An 18,454-nucleotide genomic window follows, 5' to 3' on the forward strand; every position below is an offset into this window, starting at 1 on the left:
TTATCATTGTCACCTGAATTAAAATTAGAGTGACCCAGGTCCCAGTCATGGCTGCACATCCATTAGCTTCTTTAAAGTGGAGATAATAATACTTATCCTGCGGGGGTGTTGTGAGGATAAAAAACCCAAATGTCTTAACTGTGGGCCAGTGAACTCAGTCCCAGCGGCTGTTATCATTAACATTGACCTCATTTCATTATCACCTTGTATTTGTTTAGACTGTGTCACAATGGCTAATACACTCTGAGCACTTTCCATATATTTACACCTTTCATTCTTTCCTTGTTCCCACAAAGTAGGTTCAGAGTAGTGGTTAAAAGAATGGACTCTGGAGGGCGCCTGGGTGGCTCAGTGGGTTAAGCCGCTGCCTTCGGCTCGGGTCATGATCTCAGAGTCCTGGATCAGGTCCCGCATCGGGCTCTCTGCTGAGCAGAGAGCCTGCTTCCCTCTCTCTCTCTCTGGCTGCCTCTCCGTCTACTTGTGATTTCTGTCAAATTAAAAAAAAAAAAAAAAAAAAAGAATGGACTCTGGAGAAAAGTGTCTGGTTCATTTTGGCTGTGCTACTTGCTCACTGTGCAACCTTGGGCAAGTTACTTAATCTCTCTGTGCCTCAGTTTCTTATCTTTGAGGATAAAGATAGTACTTCCCTGACATGAAGTTAGAGGTTCTTTTTTTTTTTTTTTTAAGCTTTATTTATTTATTTGACAGAGAGAGATTACAAGTAGGTAGAGAGGCAGGCAGAGAGAGAGAGAGGAGGAAGCAGGCTCCCTGCTGAGCAGAGAGCCCGATGCAGGACTCGATCCCAGGACCCTGAGATCATGACCTGAGCCGAAGGCAGCGGCTTAACCCACTGAGCCACCCAGGCACCCCCCTTTTTTTTTTTAAGTTAGGGGTTCTTACAGAGGTTTTTTTTTTCCTTTGAAGGTGCCAAGAGAGGGATGATATTATACTCCCCATTTTGGTTCAGGTCCTTGGAGAAGCAGAAACAAAGATGTGACTAGACTTGCAAGAGATTTTTTGGGGAAGGGGAAAGAAGGGGAGGGAGCTAGAGGAGTCAGGGAGAGCTGTCAGGCTGCTGCCTGTGAAGGAGCAGCAGAAGAAGGGAAGGAAGGAAGGAAGGGAGATAGGAAGGATGTTTGACACGCTTGCAGCTCTGAGACCGTTCTGTTGGGTTGATGGGAACTTCAGGAGCCCAGGTTGTCTTTCAGAGGATCCCCATCTTGCAGGAGTTGGTCTGTGTTCATGTCCTTGCTGCTCGGAGTCATTGATGGGTTGGGAAGAATTGGTGGAAGTGTTGCTTCCATGTGAACAAGCTGGGGGCACTTGTCAGTTAGACTCTCTGCTGCAGGAGGCCTGAGGGTGTTAGGGTGCTGGAGATCACACGGTAAGTTTGTGGCCAAGCTGGAGTCCCACGAGGCTCCTTTACTGGAAAGGCCAGATGGACATCCTGGGGAATGCCTTCTTCCTCAGGTGGCTGGCCAAGATCTCTAGCTTGGACTTCCCCTCTGGATTTCCCTCCTGGGCTTAGCAGGGAACGAGCAATTTCTCTTAGTGGTGGAGGCTCTCCCTGAAAGCTGGTGGGAGTGTGGGTGTTGCCAAGTGGTGGTGACTGTCAGCCTTAGCTAACCATAAGCTTGATGGCTGCAGAGTCTGGTATGAGAGATGCTGTTGTTGCTGGCTCTTAGTGAGTAGAGTAGGCTGACTTAGAGAGTAGGCTGACTCCTGGACACACACTCTGGGCCCCCCATCATCCCTCACCATGCTCAGCTTTGGAAGTCAGAGGGAAGAGGTGGGGGGGTGCTGCTTTGTGGGACAGCACTCAGACCCCTGCCAGAGGTGGATGCCAGGGGGCTTTTGAGGTCTGTTTACACGTGGTCTTGGGGACTCAAGAGTCCAATTCATTTCCCATTTGGTAGGAGAGGAATGTTGAGGCGGGTAGGAGAGGGTGGAGACATAGCTTTGGCCCACTTACCCCTCACTTGCTCAGAGTGCCCTAGAGGAAGATGGCTGCCAAGCGCCTTGTAGCCCTCTTCTGGCTTGGAGCTTCTGGAAGGGAAGGTCCCCTCCAAGGTCCCTGTAGTGGGCGCTGTTGGCACCCTGCCTTATCCTTTTGAACAGGTTGGTGCATCCCTCCCACAGCTACTCCCTTCTCTGGGGAATTGTCCTTGGCTTCAGGAGCCTAGGAGGTTAGAACCTTCCTCCCCTCACCTCCCCTCCCCCTAGCTCACAGCCAATACCTGAATGATGAGTGAGACTAAATAAAGCCCTTTGCTTTCAGATGGGGATGCACTGTCAACCCCACCCTGCTCCCCTCACTCCCTCTCCTGAGGAAATCACATGCAACCAGATTGAGAAAGTCAGATACACTCACACACAACCCAGCCTTCCCATACCTGGGTGTACACTGGCAGAGATGAGGTCTTACGTTCACACGCAGCCCGCGCGCACATGTTTGTAGCAGCTCTTGTCCATGATTCTCCAAACCTGGAAACAGCCCAGGTGTCTTTCGAGACCACGGATGCCAGTCCATGGAGTGGGATACGGCTTGGTGAATAGAGAGAACTACTGGTATGTGCAGTCAACTTGGATGAGTCTCAAAGGCATTATGTTGAGTGAAAGAAGCCAACCTCAAAAGATTGTAGCTGAACCATAGCTACAGAGAACAGTGTGGTTGTCGGGGGTGAAGGATGGAGTGGGGTGTGCCTAAAGGGATGGCATGCAGGATTTTGTTTGACTTTTGAGGTTTTTTTTTAGAGAGGGGGTAAGAAGAGCAGAGAGAGAAAGAGAGAGAGAATCTTAAGCAGGGGCTTGACCTCACAACCCTGAGATCGTGACCCGAGCTGAAATTAAAAGTCCAACACTTAACTGACCGAGCCACCCAGGCGGCCCCATATGTGTGTTGAAATTAATAGAACTGTGTACCAGCAGGAATCAATTTTAGGGTAAGATAATTTTTTTTTTTTTTCAAAAGTTCACACACACAGCTTCATCTCTGTCTCACGGAGCCCTGAACTTTGGCCAGAATGGAGCAGCCCAAGGGGGTCGATTGGACCGTCATCATCCTGACATGTCAGTACCAGGAGAGTGTCCATGTCTTCCAGACAGGTAGGGGACCCTCCCTCCCACTTTGCCTCTGATGTAGATTCCTCATCACACCCTCACAGCCCCACAAGCTGGGAGGACCTGGGTTAAAGCCCAGATTCTGCTGCTGTCTAGCCATGTGACCTCAAGACCCATCATGTCATTTTCTTTTTTTCCTTTTTTTTTTTTTTTAAAGATTTTTATTTATTTATTTGAGAGAGAGACAGTGAGAGAGAGCATGAGAGGCGAGAAGGTCAGAGGGAGAAGCAGACTCCCCATGGAGCTGGGAGACTGATGCAGGACTCGATCCCGGGACTCCGGGACCGTGACCTGAGCCGAAGGCAGTTGCTTAACCAACTGAGCCACCCAGGCGCCCCATCATCATGTCATTTTCATTGAGACTCAGTTTTTTGTGTCCATTAAATGGGACTGGTTGTACTTACTCGTAGAGTTGGGTGAAGATCTAACAAGTGGCTCCATGAAAAGCTACTAAGTGTTTGCTTTGGCAGCATGTATGTTGAAATTGGAACCACACAGAGAAGGTTAGCAATGGCTTCTCTGCAGGGCTGGCATGCACATTTGTGCCATATTCCGTTTTTCTTTTTCAAATACTGAATCATGACGTTGTACAGACGAGATGCACAGAATGTTATATGTCCATTATACCTCAGTGCAAAATAAGCTCTCCTGAGTTAATTAAGAGAAAATAATGACTCTCAGGAGATTGGCTTTTGCTGCTCTGGACCGAGGTGGGGAGGCTGGCAGCTGGTCCCAGCTTGCGTTCTGACCCCAGAGCTGGAGGTGCGCCAGAAGCGGGAGCAGATCCCGCCTGGGACGCTGTTACTGGCCGTGGAGGACCCTGAGATGCGTGTGGGGAGCGGAGGGGCCACCCTCAATGCCCTGCTGGTGGCTGCCGAACACCTGAGTGCCCGGGCAGGCTTCACGGTGAGTGCTTATGGTGTGCCCTCCTCCGGCACGCACGCTGGTGGGAATAGGGATGGGGGCTCACGACAGATGGTCTCCAAGGTCACCAGCTCTGGGCTCCATCACCTGGCCAGTTCAGCATCTGGTACCCATTTTCATACCTATAAATTGGGCAGACTTAGCAGGTGGGAGGCAGGGGGAAGGCAGGGCCAGACCTTCTAATGGTTCTAGAACATTGGAGCCAGGATCTCAGAATTAGCCTTTCCAGCTTCTCTTGAAAACTTCCATCTTTCTCTCCTGGCCTCTCTTTCTCCTGTGACAACTGTTTGCCGGCACTGGGATAGAGCTGCCCTCTTTGTGCAGGGCATGGGGTCAGTGTTCCCACTGGGGCCATTTCCCCCCGCCTCACCCGCCCCACAGCCCCTTCACTCAGCCACCTTGCCCTCATGGCTCCCTGGTGTAGGGAGCGAGGCTGGTCACGGGGACGGAGGTGGCCATGTCCGGGGAGGCCACCACTGTTTGGTTGCCGTGGAGCTGACTTACCGTGAGTAACCCCGCTAACCATACATTCTTGCCTATAGATTCCCCTAAAAAATAGGGACAGAGGGATGGCCCAGGTGGAAGGCCTCTAGGCTCTCTCATCCAGAAGGGGCCAGGGCCACCCCTTGCCTGCCTATGGCCATTGGTCCTGACCTTGGCTTTTCTTCCTTTGGTACCTGAGTGAATTTGTGTTGGGGGTCTTTCCCTGAACAAGAGGACAGCATCCTTGGGTACCGTCCGCCGAGGCTTCTGTCAATGGGGCTCTTGCACTTTTGACAGGTGGTCACATCGGATGTCCTGCAGTCGGCCCGGATCCTCATCCTGCACATGGTTAGTAGGGGGTGGCGTGTTTCTGCAGGGGCCGTGCTGAAGGCTGGAACCATGGGTTAGATAGTTGTTTTATTTTTATTTTTTGTGCAAGGTGCTCATTGGGCAAATCCAGAAGAATCAGAGTCAGAATTGGTCCGAGTGTCTGGAAATAGGAACAGGCTGAATATAAGCAGCACTTGTATTGGTGTGATTTATTATGATTTAGAAGTCCAGCCAACTCTACGCATTGGCCTGGACAGAGACTGAACCGGTCTGTGACCTTGGACGAGTCACTTGACCCTTTCTTTCTAGGCCTTAGTTTCCTCATCTGTAAAAAAAGGGTGATGCCAGTTTCTACTTCACATGGAAGTGCTGAGATGATCCATGCAGATGCTAAAACAGGGCCTGGCCTGGCTCGCTCTGAGCATTCAGGGAATGTGTTTTCATTGTTTACTGGGAAGAGCCAGCCACGTAAGTTTATATAAATGACCTCAGCTTTCTTTCTTTCTTTTTTTTTTTTTAAGATTTTATTTATTTATTTGACACAGAGAGAGAGCACAAGCAGGGGAAGTGGCAGACAGAGAGTGAGAAGCAGGCTCCCCGCAGAGCAGGGAGCCCTATGCAGGGCTTGATCCCAGGACCCTGAGATCATGACCTGAGCCAAAATCAAGAGTCAGCTATCCAGGTGTCTCTTGTTTAGATTTTTTAAAAAGTAACCTCTTCACCTGACAGGGTGCTCTAACTTACAACCCGGAGATCAAGAGTTGCACGCTCTACCAGCTGAGCCAGTCAAGTGCCCTTTTATTATTTTTTTAAAAGATTTTATTTTATTTATTTGACAGGCAGAGATCACAAGTAGGCAGAGAGGCAGGCAGATAGAGAGAGAAGTGAAAGCAGGCTCCCTGCCGAGCAGAGAGTCCGATGCAGGGCTCGATCCCAGGACTCAGGGATCACGACCTGAGCCGAAGGCAGAGGCCTTAACCCATGGAGCCACCCAGGTGCCCCTCCAGTGCCCTTTTAATTGGAATTTTGATTAAGATGAATACAGATCCACGTGCAAGAAAAAATACAAAGAGAAGCCTTTGCCAACCTTGCCCAGATTTTTCCAGTGGCAATATTTTCGAGATCTATAGTGTAACTGCAGCTAGGATATTGACATTGATATAATTGCCAGTCTTTCCCCCTGGTTTTACTTGTAGGTGTGTGTGTGTGTGTGTGTGAAGTTTTGTTGTCTCCACCTGCTCATTATCTCATTAAAAATGAAAAATCTGAAAGGATACAACTCAAAATGAGGACAATGGCTCTTATCCCTGAGGAATTGTCTTATTTTTGCAGGTCTGCACTTTCTAATTTTTCACCATAATCATGTAATTGAAAACGTTATAAGAAATAACTCTGGGGGCGCCTGGGTGGCTCAGTGGGTTAAGCCTCTGCTTTCGGCTCAGGTCATGATCTCGGGGTCCTGGGATGGAGCCCTGCATTGGCTCTCTGCTCAGTGGGGAACCTGTTTCCCCGCCCCCGCCTGCCTCTCTGCCTACTTGTGATCTCTGTCTGTCAAATAAATAAATAAAATCTTTTTTTAAAAAAAGTTCTGAAAAAAAGAAAGAAAGGACTCTGATGAGGCTCTGGGTGGCTCAGTCAGTTAAGCGTCTGCCTTCTGCTCAGGTCATGGATCCCAGGGTCCTGGAATCGAGCCCCACTTCAGGCTCTCTGCTCAGAGGAGGGTCTGCTTCTTCCTCTTCCTCTCCTTGTGCTCTTTCTCTTCTCAAATAAATTAAAAAAAAAAAAAACTGAGAAAGCGCATTTCACATTAAGATTTTAAGTAATTACACCCAGTGTGGGGCTTGAACTCACCATCCTGAGGTCAAGAGTTGCGTGCTCCATGGACTAAGCCAGCCAGGGGCCAGTGAAAATGTACATTGTAAAACGTCTTCTAGCTTAATGGCTTCCTGCCTGGCACAGCTGATAGGGTGTCCCCAGGCTCTCTGCCCTGAGGGTTCTTTCTCTTGTGGTTGTTCCCTCCCTAGGGCCGAGATTTCCCTTTTGAGGACTGTGGCCGGGCCTTCACCTGCCTCCCTGTGGAGAACCCCGAGGCTCCGGTGGAGGCCGTGGTCTGCAACCTGGACTGCTTGCTGGACATCATGAGCCATCGGGTGAGGCTGGCGGTGATCATGGGGCCTCGCCCCAGAGTGAGCCACGGCTCTCCCACAGTACCCCCGGCTATGCCATCTGTGCTGGTGCAGACAGGAGATCCCGGGAGGAACGGCTCTGGGGGTGCCCAGACCTAGAGCTTCAGGAAGTTAGTCTGGGCCATGCGGGTGGAGAGGTGTCCCGCTCAGAGTAGAGGGAAGGACCGGCCTTGGCACCACTGGTCGGGGGAGGCCCCAGCAGCCAGAGTCCTCCTGGACAGGCCACCACTGGGTTGTGTGGGAGCAGAGAGCTGGGCCAGGTCGCTGGCTCCATGCTCTCCCTCCTCCACAGCTGGGCCCAGGCTCCCCGCCAGGTGTGTGGGTTTGCAGCACCGACATGCTGCTGTCCGTTCCTCCGAACCCAGGTGAGCCTGAGAGGGCTTGGGCCTGCCTACCCTAGCCACAGCCAGCCACCTTTCTTCACGTGATCTCTGGGCTTCCCTTCCCCCTCTGGTTAGAGAATGGAGACACCCCACCCTGCCCCTTCCGCCCTGCAGGGCTCTGTGGAAGAACTTTGGGAGGGCAGGTGTTATCATTCTCCCAGAGGAATGTCCATTGTCTTCAGAGACCATGTTCCCTATAGAGGTGTCTGGAGGCCCCTCCCCAGAGCTCTTGCCTCCTCCTGGCTGGGGCCCTGTGTCTTGGGTTGGGGGGCCCCAGGGACCTGCCTGACTGCCTCACTCACAGGGATCAGCTGGGACAACTTCCGGGGAGCCAGAGTGATTGCCCTTCCGGGGAGCACGGCCTATGCCCGGAACCATGGTGTTTTCCTCACTGATGCCCAGGTAGTGCCCCTGCGACAGTGGTGTGGGCCACTGAACCATCTGGGTTGGCCTCCTGGCCCTGTGCTCAGGAAAGCCGATCATCCTGGGCCTTCTGGCGTGGTGTGGTTTGGGAGCAGTTCCCCGGCAAACAGCCCCTGTGCTCACTTAGTTGGCTCCTGCTGGGTCCTGCGCTGGAGCTCAAGTGGTGAAGACTTTCAGAGCCTGCCCTCTACCGTCGGTGGTGGGGGTGGGGGTGGGAGTGTCGGCGCTCCTGTCCCCCCGCCCAACCCAGCACGCTGGGACCTGGTTTTCATTGGGAGAACACCTTGCGGTCCCCTCCGGGCTGGTCCTCCCTTGCTATTTGCCCTAACTCTGTTCTCTTCCCCACCTGACGCAGGGCTTCGTTTTGGACATTTACTACCAAGGCACTGAGGCAGAGATCCAGCGGTGTGCCAGGCCGGATGGGCGGGTGCCACTGGTACGGCTGCTAGACCCACGCTGGGGGCTTTGGAGGCCTTCTGGGATGAGGCAGGGAGTGTTGGCCTTCCCGTTCAGAGCAGAGCTCCGCTCCTTCCTGAAGATTCTGGGGCAGGCCAGAACCAGAAGCTGAGTAACGTCTAGAACTAGTGTTCAGGGGTGCAAGTAGAGCTAGAATCTGAGGAAGGTGTGGCCTTGGAATTCAGGGTCGGGTCCCGAACCAGAATGTGGGTAATTTCGGGAAGCAGTTGGGAGGAAGTCTAGAATCTAACTTGGGGGATGCTTTTAGAATGAAAGACAAGGATAGGGCTGTTGGGTAAGGGTTTGGAACTGGACCTTGAGGAAGATAGGGAACTATTTCTCGTTCTCTATCTCTAGTTCAGGAAGGCCTGAAAATTGAGGGGGGGTGGTGTCAGAACGTGCCTGTTGAGGGGTCCCTGAGTGGGAGCCCCTCCCAGTAAGCCTGGAGCCTGGGTGCTGGAGTGGCCCAGACACAAAGGACCCTGCCCGTTGTGGCAGCCAACCTTGCCTGACCCGTCTGCATGGGCCTTCCCATACCCTTCCCAACTCAGGCCCAAGCCTGGCCCCAGCATACCGTGCTCCCCACCTGACCCTGACCTCTTCAGGTGTCCGGGGTGGTTTTCTTCTCTGTGGAGACAGCTGAGCACCTCCTGGCCACCCATGTGAGCCCACCCTTGGATGCCTGCACCTACATGGGCTTGGACTCCGGAGCCCGGCCTGTCCAGGTGACCAGGGGTGTGGGCTGGGGTCCCCAGGCCTTGGATAGACACCCTGACACTGGCCGCCTCATTGCATGGCCTTGGGCCAGTCCCTTTCCCTCTCTGGGTTGGTGTTTCTGGGAATGAGACTCCCCAGCTCAGCCCAGGAACCTTCCCAATAGCTGTGCTTCCTATCCCTGCCCCAGCTGTCTCTCTTTTTCGACATCCTGCTCTGCATGGCCCGGAACATGAACAGGGAGGACTTCCTGGCAGGGCAGCCCCCGGAGATGGGGCAAGGTGACTCGGACGGCGCAGGTTATCTGCAGGCTGCCCGGGCTGAGCTGTGGAGGGAGCTTCGCGATCAGCCCCTCACCATGGGTGGGTACTGCCGCTCGGCTCTCTGGGGTGGGGAGACCACAGGAGTGAGGGCCCCTTGATGAGGTGGCTTCCTGCCCGAACCCCAGGCTCCCATATAGGCCTAGTGTCTGCCGGACAATGACCCTCTCCCAGTCCAGAACCCATAACTCTCTTCCCTTCTCCTTTGTCTCATTCCCGGGCTCCTAGCTGGGTGACTGGGACAGGTGCTGAGCCTTTCTAGATTCCCACTTCCACAGGGGCACAGGGGCACATTGGCCTGCCTGCCTTCCCGGGGCCTGATGATGTGTGTTCCGGTGGGAGGCCTGGCTGGCATCTGCCTCAGCAGGCACGAGGTTGGGGTCAGTCCTCGTGTCTTTACAGCTTATGTCGCTGACGGCAGCTACAGCTACCTGAGCAACTCGGCCAGTGCGTTCCTGGGCAGCGTCACGTTCCCAGGGGCTCCCAGGGCCCGGGTAGTGCACTCCCAGGTGGAGGTAAGGCCTGCCTGGGGCGGGGGGCAGCAGAAGTGCCTGCCGGGGTACCTGGGGCTTCAGGAAAGGGAAGGGATAGCCGGTGCTTGGAACAGAGCACCTATGAGTGTAGGCGCGATTATTCTCATCGTTCACTTGAGGCACTGGAGGCTCCGAGAGGTTAAGTATCTTGCTTAAAGCCACAGAGCCCATGAGTGGCCAGGTCTGCCGGACTGAGAAACTAGAGAAAACTCACTCCACGCTTTCTGTGGGGTCTGCTTGGGGAGACAGGTACATTTGAGGCGACAGGCCAGGGTCAGTGCCGTGAGCTGAGGAAGAAGGCAGGTGTCAGGAAGCTCAAAGTGGCCCTCAGGGTGGCAGGGGTGAGGGTGGCTAGACAGGTGGGAGAGGATTCCTGGGAGAGCTGTCATGGGGGACCTCTGTCACGGAGGGCAGATTCGGTCTGGGGGAGAAGGCGGGCAGAGTGTGCCGCTAGGGGCCAGCGTGGACAAGGGGTGAGGGGAGCTGGCCTGAAGTTGGGACCAGGGTGGAGGGATCTGGCTGGCCATCAGGCTTGGGTAGCAGCGGGAGTTCTGGCCAGAGCCTTGGATGCTCAAGGGGATTGGGCAGTCCTGGGCTTGGGGCTCTCACCACCTCCTCCCTGGCTTCACAGGAGCTGGAGCTCCTGGGCGGCGGCAGCTCTGTGGTCAGCTGCCTGCTGGAGGGCCCCGTCCAGCTGGGTGCTGGGAGTGTCTTGCAACACTGCCACCTTCAGGTGAGGCCAGGGAGCGGGACAGAGGGAGGGCAGGGCTTCAGGGGCCCGGGTCCCGACACGACACGGGGGCCGTGGCCTGCACCCCTGGAGAGACTGGATGGCCGTGAGGGGTGATCCGAGCCTCGGCTCCGGGGACGGCTCAAATGCTGGGTCCTGCCGGTCGACAAGGCTGACCGCCCCCTTGTTCACAGATGAGAAAGTGGAGGCTTGAAGCCGAGACCTCCTCCCCCACGGGCGGGGCCCCTGCGGGGGACAGATCTCCGGTTCTGAGAGTGGACTGGTGGGGGTACCAAGGGCTGTGCTGGGATGTCTGCCTTCTCTTTTCCAGGGCCCCGTTCACATCGGCACTGGCTGCCTTGTGAGTGGCCTGGACACAGCGCAGTGTGAGGCCCTGCGTGGCTTGGAGCTGCATGATCTCGTCCTGCAGGGACACCACGTGCGACTGCACGGTGCCCCAGGCCGTGTATTCACCCTCGTTGGCCGTCTAGACAGCTGGGAGGTAGGTGTCCTCCCCCACTCCCTCATCGCCCGCCGTAAGGCTTTGGGGAGCCTCAAGCATCCCAGCCTGGCTCCTGTGCCGCTGTGAGTGTCTCTAAGCCCTGGCCTGCCCATGTTGTAGGCCAGATGATGAGGTCCAGAGAGGGTGGTGGCCCACCTTGGACTGCAGAGCCAGTTATGGTCGATGGGCCTAGAAACAGGTTTCCACTCCGAGTTCCTGGAACCTGGGCAGGAGCATTGAGGCTCCAGAGCTTGGCACATTGTTTCAGAACTTGCTTGTATATGTGCCCGTCTCTCTTTCTGTTCCTTCTGGTCTTAGTGTCCCTCGCCCCTTCCTGTCACCCCTGATGCCCTGACTGCCTCCTCCTCTTCCCCCAGAGGCAGGGGACAGGAACGTATCTCAACATGTCCTGGAGTGAATTCTTCCAGAAAACAGGTGTTCGGTAAGGTGGGCGGTTCCGATGGGCCTCCATGAGCCTCAGCAGGCAGGGGGGCTGCCTCTCTGGGGCTCATCCCTGCCCTTGCTCCTGCCCCACAGAGCCACACCCACCCCTCCAACCATCCCTGGGGCCTGGGGTAGTTTGGGGCAGCCTGATTTGCCCCAGCATCTTCCTGGGCAACTCCAAATTCCTGGCTCTGCTCAGGCTTTGGGATTTTGTTCAGTGGTCTAGGAAAGGAGGCAAGGCAGCTGGGCCTCCTTCTCTGAATTGTCCACTTGGGCTGCCTCCGGAGGAGTTTGTCCTGTCCCCATGAATGAGCCAGCTCCCAGCTGACAGGCAGTCAGGGCTTGGTGACCAGGCAGGAGCCCTGGCTTCCCCCCTGCTAATGTGCCTTTTCCTCACATCAGGGACTGGGATCTGTGGGATCCAGACACTCCCCCTGCAGAACGTTGCCTTCTTAGTGCCCGCCTCTTTCCTGTGCTCCACCCCTCGAGGGCCTTGGGGCCCCAGGACTTGCTGTGGATGCTGGACCCCCAGGAGGATGGGGGCAAGGCCCTACGGGCCTGGCGGGCCTGTTGGCGTCTGTCCTGGGAGCAGCTGCAGCCGTGCCTGGACCGGGCTGCCATACTGGCCTCCCGTCGGGACCTTTTCTTCTGCCAGGCCCTGCGTAAGGCGAGGCATGTGCTGGAGGCCCGGCAGGACCTTAGCCTGCGCCCGCTGATCCGGGCCGCTGTCCGAGAGGGCTGTCCTGGACCCCTGCTGGCCACGCTGGACCAGGGTGAGTGTACTGGAAAGCCCATCCCACTGTCACCTGCCCTCTGGCTCATCGGTCTGAGGGCACTAGGGAGCCAAGAGACTTTAAAGCAGGGGAGAGACGCAGTAGAGTGTACTTGTAACTTTGTGGGAAGTTTCATCCCTGTCTGTGGGGAGTTTGGTGAGAGGCTGAGGCCCAGGACTGAGCCTCTGGGTCCTTGGGGCATCAGCAAACCCTTCGTGTTTTGCAGTGGGTTGGGATGTGGTTGGCTCCATCTGGAGGCCCAGGCACACAGGCTGGGGGCTCAGCCTTAGTCTCATGGGCAGATCTCATTATTCCCATTTAAGCCGGTTGGGGGTAGGGCTGAGAGTAAACCCAGGTGGTCTGACCCGGAAGCCTGAGCTCCCAACCCCTGGGGACATCCCGGGTGAGGGTGAAGAGGCACATCTGGGATAGGGCTGATGAGAAGAACTTTCCCAGGCAGCAAGGCGGGGAATGTTCATGGGCAAGGACACATCTTGGGCAAAAGCGAAGAGGTATGAGGGACCTGGAGTGTTTGAGGATGGCCAAGTAGTCTTCGGGGGCAGGCCCCTCCCCCATCACACTGACTCCTGGTTTCTCAGTTGCAGCTGGTGCGGGAGACCCTGGTGTGGCAGCCCGGGCTCTGGCCTGTGTGGCCGATGTCCTGGGCTGCATGGCGGAGGGTCGAGGAGGCTTACGGAGTGGGCCAGCTGCCAACCCTGGGTGGATGCGGCCCTTCTCGTACCTGGAGTGTGGAGACCTGGCGGGAGGTGTGCAGGCGCTGGCCCAGGAGCGGGACAAGTGGCTGACCAGGTGGGTGCTAATGACATCAAGACCTTTGGAGAGGTCCCTGGCCATTCTTGGAGGTGGAGACCCACAGGGAGGTGGGGCGTCTTCCTACCCAGGTTCCCAGAGCAGTCGGGTCCCCAAGCCCAGACAGTCCATTCCCAACTTGGGGCTGCGTGCCAGCCTATCTCCCTGACCTCTTGGCAGGCCGGCCTTGCTGGTGCGAGCTGCCCGCCACTATGAGGGAGCCGGGCAGATTCTCATCCGCCAGGCTGTGATGTCAGCCCAGCACTTTGTCTCCACGGAGCCGGTAGAGCTGCCAGCACCTGGGCAGTGGGTGGTGGCCGAGTGCCCGGCTCGTGTGGATTTCTCTGGTGAGCCCCAGGGGGGTGGAGGTGAAGGTAGCCACCCCAGAGCTGGGCTCGCAGCCCTTGTGACCGATTTGGTCTTGTCCAATTGCTGAAGGTGGCTGGAGTGATACGCCACCCCTTGCCTATGAGCTCGGTGGGGCAGTGCTAGGTTTGGCTGTGCGAGTGGATGGCCGCCGGCCCATCGGGGCCAGAGCACGCCGCATCCCGGAGCCCGAGCTGTGGCTGGCAGTGGGGCCTCGGCAGGACAAGATGGCCATGAAGATGGTATGCTGGAGCCTGGATGACCTGCAGGATTACTGCCAGCCCCATGCCCCAGGTCAGGGCACTTGTGACATCTACAGGCGGGGATGGCACTTGTGGCCAGCTGAGAGGTGAGGGCAGAACCTTGGAGACCCTGCAGGCCACAGAGGCCTGGCCTGAGGGTGAGCCAGTCTGGTGGAGGAGCCCCGAAGTCATCAGAGGGCCTTTTATGGCTTGGAGATGGGGCCTACAATACTTCTGGGCTTTTGTCCCCCAGTGAGCCCCATGCTGGGCTGGGCAGTAGTGGAGGTGGCTTAGGGTATCTGCTTCTACCCTTGGAGACCAAATTCCTTGCTGGTCCCTTTGCAGGGGCTCTGCTGAAGGCAGCCTTCATCTGTGCGGGGATTGTGCATATCGGCTCCAAGCTTTCATTGAGAGAGCAGCTGCTGCAGACCTTCGGGGGAGGCTTCGAGCTGCATGCCTGGTCTGAGCTGCCTCATGGCTCTGGTCTTGGTGAGCAGGTCTTGTCTCCCTGCTGCCCATCGGTTGCATCCCCAACCCCCCCGGCCTCCCCTCTGATCCCTTCCCCAACTTCTGCCCAGTGGAGGGAGCGGGTGGGGCAGGACGGGGCCCGGCAGGGCTGTTTCATGTCTGGTGTCTTCCTCGGCACCCTGCAGGCACGAGCAGCATCCTGGCAGGCGCAGCCCTGGCCGCCTTGCAGAGGGCCGCGGGCCGGGTGGTGGGCACCGAGGCCCTGATCCATGCAGTGCTGCACCTGGAACAGGTGCTCACTACAGGTATGGGACCGCCCTGGGGCAGGACGGAGGTCACAGGCACTTCTCCGAGGCCCTCCAGGGGCTCCCTGGACTTGCAGACAGCCATGTAACTGTACTGCTTAAAGTGGCTACAGTGTCCTCCTTACTACCCTGAGCCTTTATGGTTGGTTTTCAACTTGAAATGTTTCAGCCTCCAAGGGCCTGATGCTTAGGAGCACCTGCTAAATAACAGATTCTGTGCTGTAGTTTTCATGTGTCTTACTAGGTACCTGTTATACCCAGTGCTAGTCCTCATGATTCTGTCCCCACCAAGGGCTGTCCCTCAGGGTGGGTCTGGGCAAAGGTGGGTTTGGAATACGGGATAGAACTTTAAGCTTGTCTTCTGGGCATATGTGCCCCCCACTACCATAGGGGGTTGCGCAGAGGGCCCAATGCATGGCTGTGATCATAATGGAACATTACTGGCACCTTCCTCCCCAATACTACCTTGGCCCCTTGGAATCCGTTCACAAGGGAGAGCAGTTGGTTTGTCTGACTCCAGATCCTGTGGCACTCTGGTCACCTCCGGATGCAGGGCCTCACCTGCAGGACCCTGGGAAGGAAGCTGGATGCCTGACTTCTCTGGCTACTTTGTAGCCCACCCGCCTCCCTTCACTGCCATGATTCACACCCCAGAAAGGGTAGTCATTAGCAGGGTGGGGGAGGGGGCTTTTCACTTTCCTTCAAATCCTTCCTTTAGCCAACTGACAACAATTTGTTAAGTATCCACTCTGTGTTGGGCCTTGGGGATAAAATGAGCAAGTGAGCAAAAACAGGGTTCTTGCTCTCAGAAATCCCATCACCTACTGAGACAGACCTTAATCAATAAGCACTCAAACGAACGTATCATTACACTCTGTGCTGAGTGCTCTGAAGGAGAGGGGTGCTGGTAAAGAGTTCTTGACATTGGGGGCCCGACGCCAACCGCCATGTCTCGGCTGTAAAGTTCCAGAAGCTTCCTGCCATTGGCATTTTGTACTTTAAATCCTTGTAGGCCCTTCCCCAGATGTGAAAGGCCTATCAGAATTCTCTCAAATAGTGTCCCTTTTATGTAGCTGCAAGAGGAGATCCATACTGTTCATTGCTAAAGTAGGATGTGAACAAGCTCTTTCAAATTCAGTGATGCTGCTGAAAAGCTGGTTTCTAACCTCAGCACTTTTTGTTGGAAAAGACAGGGTGCAAGAGCCTGTTCGGGGCTGCAGGGAAGGTCCTATGTCATCTCTCCTGGAGGGGACAAGTTTTCCATTAGGGCTTACCCTCTGATGTGGTTTACCCTATTCCCGTTTACAGTTAGGTCTGCAACAGAACTCAGGCCTTGTGGGTTCCAAGCTTGGCTCTAGAGTGAAACCCTTTCCCCTCGCTGGGCTTGTCCTTTTCCCAGGTCTGGGCGCAGAAGCTGCACAGCTAACCTGGCCCAGCCTGAGCTGGGGGAAGCTGTCTTCCCACACTGGTCCCTGCCCCGGGTGTAGGGCTGGGAGACGGAAGTTGAGCCAGATAGGCTCCAAAAGTGATGGGACGCTGGGCTTGCAGGAGGTGGCTGGCAGGACCAAGTGGGTGGCCTAATGCCTGGCATCAAGGTGGGGCGCTCCCGGGCTCAGCTGCCACTGAAGGTGGAGGTGGAAGAGATCATTGTGCCCGAGGGCTTCGTCCAGCAGCTCAACGACCACCTGCTGCTGGTGTACACTGGCAAGACCCGGCTGGCACGGAATCTGCTGCAGGTGAGCCCTGGCCCCGGGAGGGAGGGAGGCAGGCAGCTCGGCTGGGCCCACATCCTTACTCCTCCCTCCTGCCCCATCTGCAGGATGTGCTGAGGAACTGGTATGCCCGGCTGCCTGCCGTCGTGCAGAATGCCCACAGCCTGGTGCGGCACACCGAGGAATGTGCTGAAGCCTTCCGCCGAGGTGAGGTCCTTCTTATTGGGTCTCAGGGCACTGGGAGTGAGTACCTTGTCACTTGTGGGTCTGAGGTCAGGAGCCTTTGCAGGCTTGGCTCAGACCCCATATATGAGGCCCTTGGAGACAGAAGTCTACTGTCTCCTCTATGGGGTCTCACACTTAGGTGGGAGCCCTATCTTAGGATAACACTTGCATCACGAGGCAGGCCTCTAGCTGCACTGACCAGGCAGCAGACTGGGAAGAAGGCTCAGCCCCATTGTTGAGTTCCAGACTCAGTGGATTAGGGTTCCATGTGTGTGGCCACAGTTGACTAAAAACTGTATTGGACCCCATGCCAGCTGCTCTATGCACCTTTAGTCCTCAAACAACCCTGTGTGGTGGGCTTCAGCACTCCTCTTTCCAGCCAGGACTGGATCTAGGTTTTTAACCATGACACTGGTTAAGTAGTGCCCCTTGGCACCTCTTTCGGTCTACAAATGGGTGTTGAAGGAATATCCTGGCTCAGGCAGGCCACTCCTCTCTGTCCCCTCTCCAGGGAGCCTGCCTCTGCTGGGCCAGTGCCTGACCTCATACTGGGACCAAAAGAAGCTCATGGCTCCAGGCTGTGAGCCCCTGGCTGTGCGGCGTATGATGGATGTCCTGGCCCCCCACGTACATGGCCAGAGCCTGGCAGGGGCAGGTGGCGGGGGTTTTCTCTATCTGTTGACCAAGGAGCCGCGGCAGAAGGAGGCTCTGGAGGCTGTCCTGGCCAAGACTGAGGTACCTGTGTTGGGGGTGTGGTTATTGGTGGGGGACAAGAGCCCTCACTGTGGCCCACCACTAAGCAGGGGCTACAGCTGCAAGTCCCCAGATCACCTAGCAGCATGAAGTTTGTGGCCTGCTCAGAGCCTCCTGTTCTCTGAACACCTCCTGTCCTTTGCTCCCAGGGCCTCGGGAACTACAGCGTCCACCTGGTACAAGTGGACACTCAGGGCCTGAGCCTGCAGCTACCGGGTGGTGAGACCTCAACCTGATGCTCCTTCCCAGAAGGCTTGTCTCTTTGTAAGAGGAGAAAACCTGGAGCTACAGCAGCCCTGCCCTTCCTTCCCCCATGGGAGTGTCAGCCTTCTACTCTCTACCTAGCCCTTTGCGAACCTGCTTCCAAGGGAAGCCAGCTACCGGGAGCTGGGGCCCAGCCCTTTCTGGAGCTTGGGAATGGATGGTGCCTGGGAATAGGTCTGTGACCTTCTGGTTGACTGTGGCCTAGGCTTGGCCTCTGCTCCATCTGGACATAGGAAAGTCCTAAGCTCAGTGTCCCATGTGGCCTTTAAAAAGGCCCACCTTGGGCCTTGGCCTCCTTATTCTCCATGAGGGCCTGGAAAAAGGATGACCAGCTTTAGCAGATGGCTGGGGTCCCTTGGTTAAGGCCAACCCTGAAAAGGCTCTCTGAGGTATTTCCTGTGGCCTTCCTTAGAGGTCAGGCGTTTGCCTGAGAAGAGACTTCCTGTTCAACACTCACTGTGCTCCAGCCAGGGAGCCGGACAATGAGGAATAATCCTGACTTGATGAGGAATTCTGAATGAGGAATTCAGCCTGACTTGATGGGGGAGGCGGAACAGGGGTGTGGGTCCATACTCCTGTTTGTGGCCATGAGCCAATGCAGTCTTAACAGAAAGTCACCGCTAATAGAGGCCTTAACCATTAACACTACGGACGATGCCACATGACCCAGTGCCTATGGGCAGTTGGTTCTCAGGATTGCAACCTTCTCGGAATACATTTTCTCTGCCCTTCCAGGCTGTTTTCATAAAGCTCTTTTTTGTCCCTGCCAGGAGTAATTCTCACTTGTGTTGGCACTGTGGGCAACTGCCCCTGAGATGATCCAGCTCCTGGTGCTAAGGGCCCAGGAGGGGCATGAGGATCCAGGATTAGAGGAGGTTGAGGTGCGTGCTTCATGTGGGTCCTGACGGTGGCTGTGTACCCCTTGGAGTGCAGGAGGAGGCTGAGGCTTTAGGCTTTTGCTTTCACACTTCAGTGCAACTGTGGACCT

At 55.8% G+C, this 18,454-nt stretch overlaps 1 protein-coding gene and 1 non-coding gene across 3 annotated transcripts in view; both read left to right on the forward strand.

Moving 5' to 3' along the window:
* Positions 1-18,200, forward strand: part of FCSK (fucose kinase) — a 33,426-nt gene extending 15,226 nt beyond the window's left edge. Inside the window, exons 3-25 of one of the 2 annotated variants that reach the window (XM_059152167.1) lie at positions 2,972-3,105; positions 3,875-4,026; positions 4,825-4,875; positions 6,882-7,007; positions 7,336-7,408; positions 7,731-7,828; positions 8,205-8,285; positions 8,911-9,030; positions 9,210-9,381; positions 9,742-9,854; positions 10,504-10,605; positions 10,934-11,104; positions 11,482-11,546; positions 11,951-12,321; positions 12,921-13,131; positions 13,312-13,478; positions 13,570-13,791; positions 14,085-14,228; positions 14,393-14,512; positions 16,061-16,248; positions 16,332-16,431; positions 16,961-17,184; positions 17,352-18,200. In XM_059152167.1, the coding sequence (XP_059008150.1) occupies positions 3,024-3,105; positions 3,875-4,026; positions 4,825-4,875; positions 6,882-7,007; positions 7,336-7,408; positions 7,731-7,828; positions 8,205-8,285; positions 8,911-9,030; positions 9,210-9,381; positions 9,742-9,854; positions 10,504-10,605; positions 10,934-11,104; positions 11,482-11,546; positions 11,951-12,321; positions 12,921-13,131; positions 13,312-13,478; positions 13,570-13,791; positions 14,085-14,228; positions 14,393-14,512; positions 16,061-16,248; positions 16,332-16,431; positions 16,961-17,184; positions 17,352-17,438 (3,240 nt within the window). In that variant the 5' untranslated portion in view covers positions 2,972-3,023 and the 3' untranslated portion in view covers positions 17,439-18,200. Of the gene's footprint in view, positions 1-2,971; positions 3,106-3,874; positions 4,027-4,824; positions 4,876-5,198; positions 5,326-6,881; positions 7,008-7,335; positions 7,409-7,730; positions 7,829-8,204; positions 8,286-8,910; positions 9,031-9,209; positions 9,382-9,741; positions 9,855-10,503; positions 10,606-10,933; positions 11,105-11,481; positions 11,547-11,950; positions 12,322-12,920; positions 13,132-13,311; positions 13,479-13,569; positions 13,792-14,084; positions 14,229-14,392; positions 14,513-16,060; positions 16,249-16,331; positions 16,432-16,960; positions 17,185-17,351 lie in introns of those variants that run through there. The other variant, XM_059152169.1, reaches the window with a different exon arrangement.
* On the forward strand, positions 3,579-3,682 carry LOC131819007 (U6 spliceosomal RNA). The gene has a single exon (XR_009349014.1). It is a non-coding gene; the product is annotated as a U6 spliceosomal RNA (small nuclear RNA).
* Positions 18,201-18,454: the final 254 nt, after the last annotated feature.

Source organism: Mustela lutreola, chromosome 16 (genome assembly GCF_030435805.1).
Source record: "Mustela lutreola isolate mMusLut2 chromosome 16, mMusLut2.pri, whole genome shotgun sequence".
NCBI classification, from domain to species: Eukaryota; Metazoa; Chordata; class Mammalia; order Carnivora; family Mustelidae; genus Mustela; species Mustela lutreola.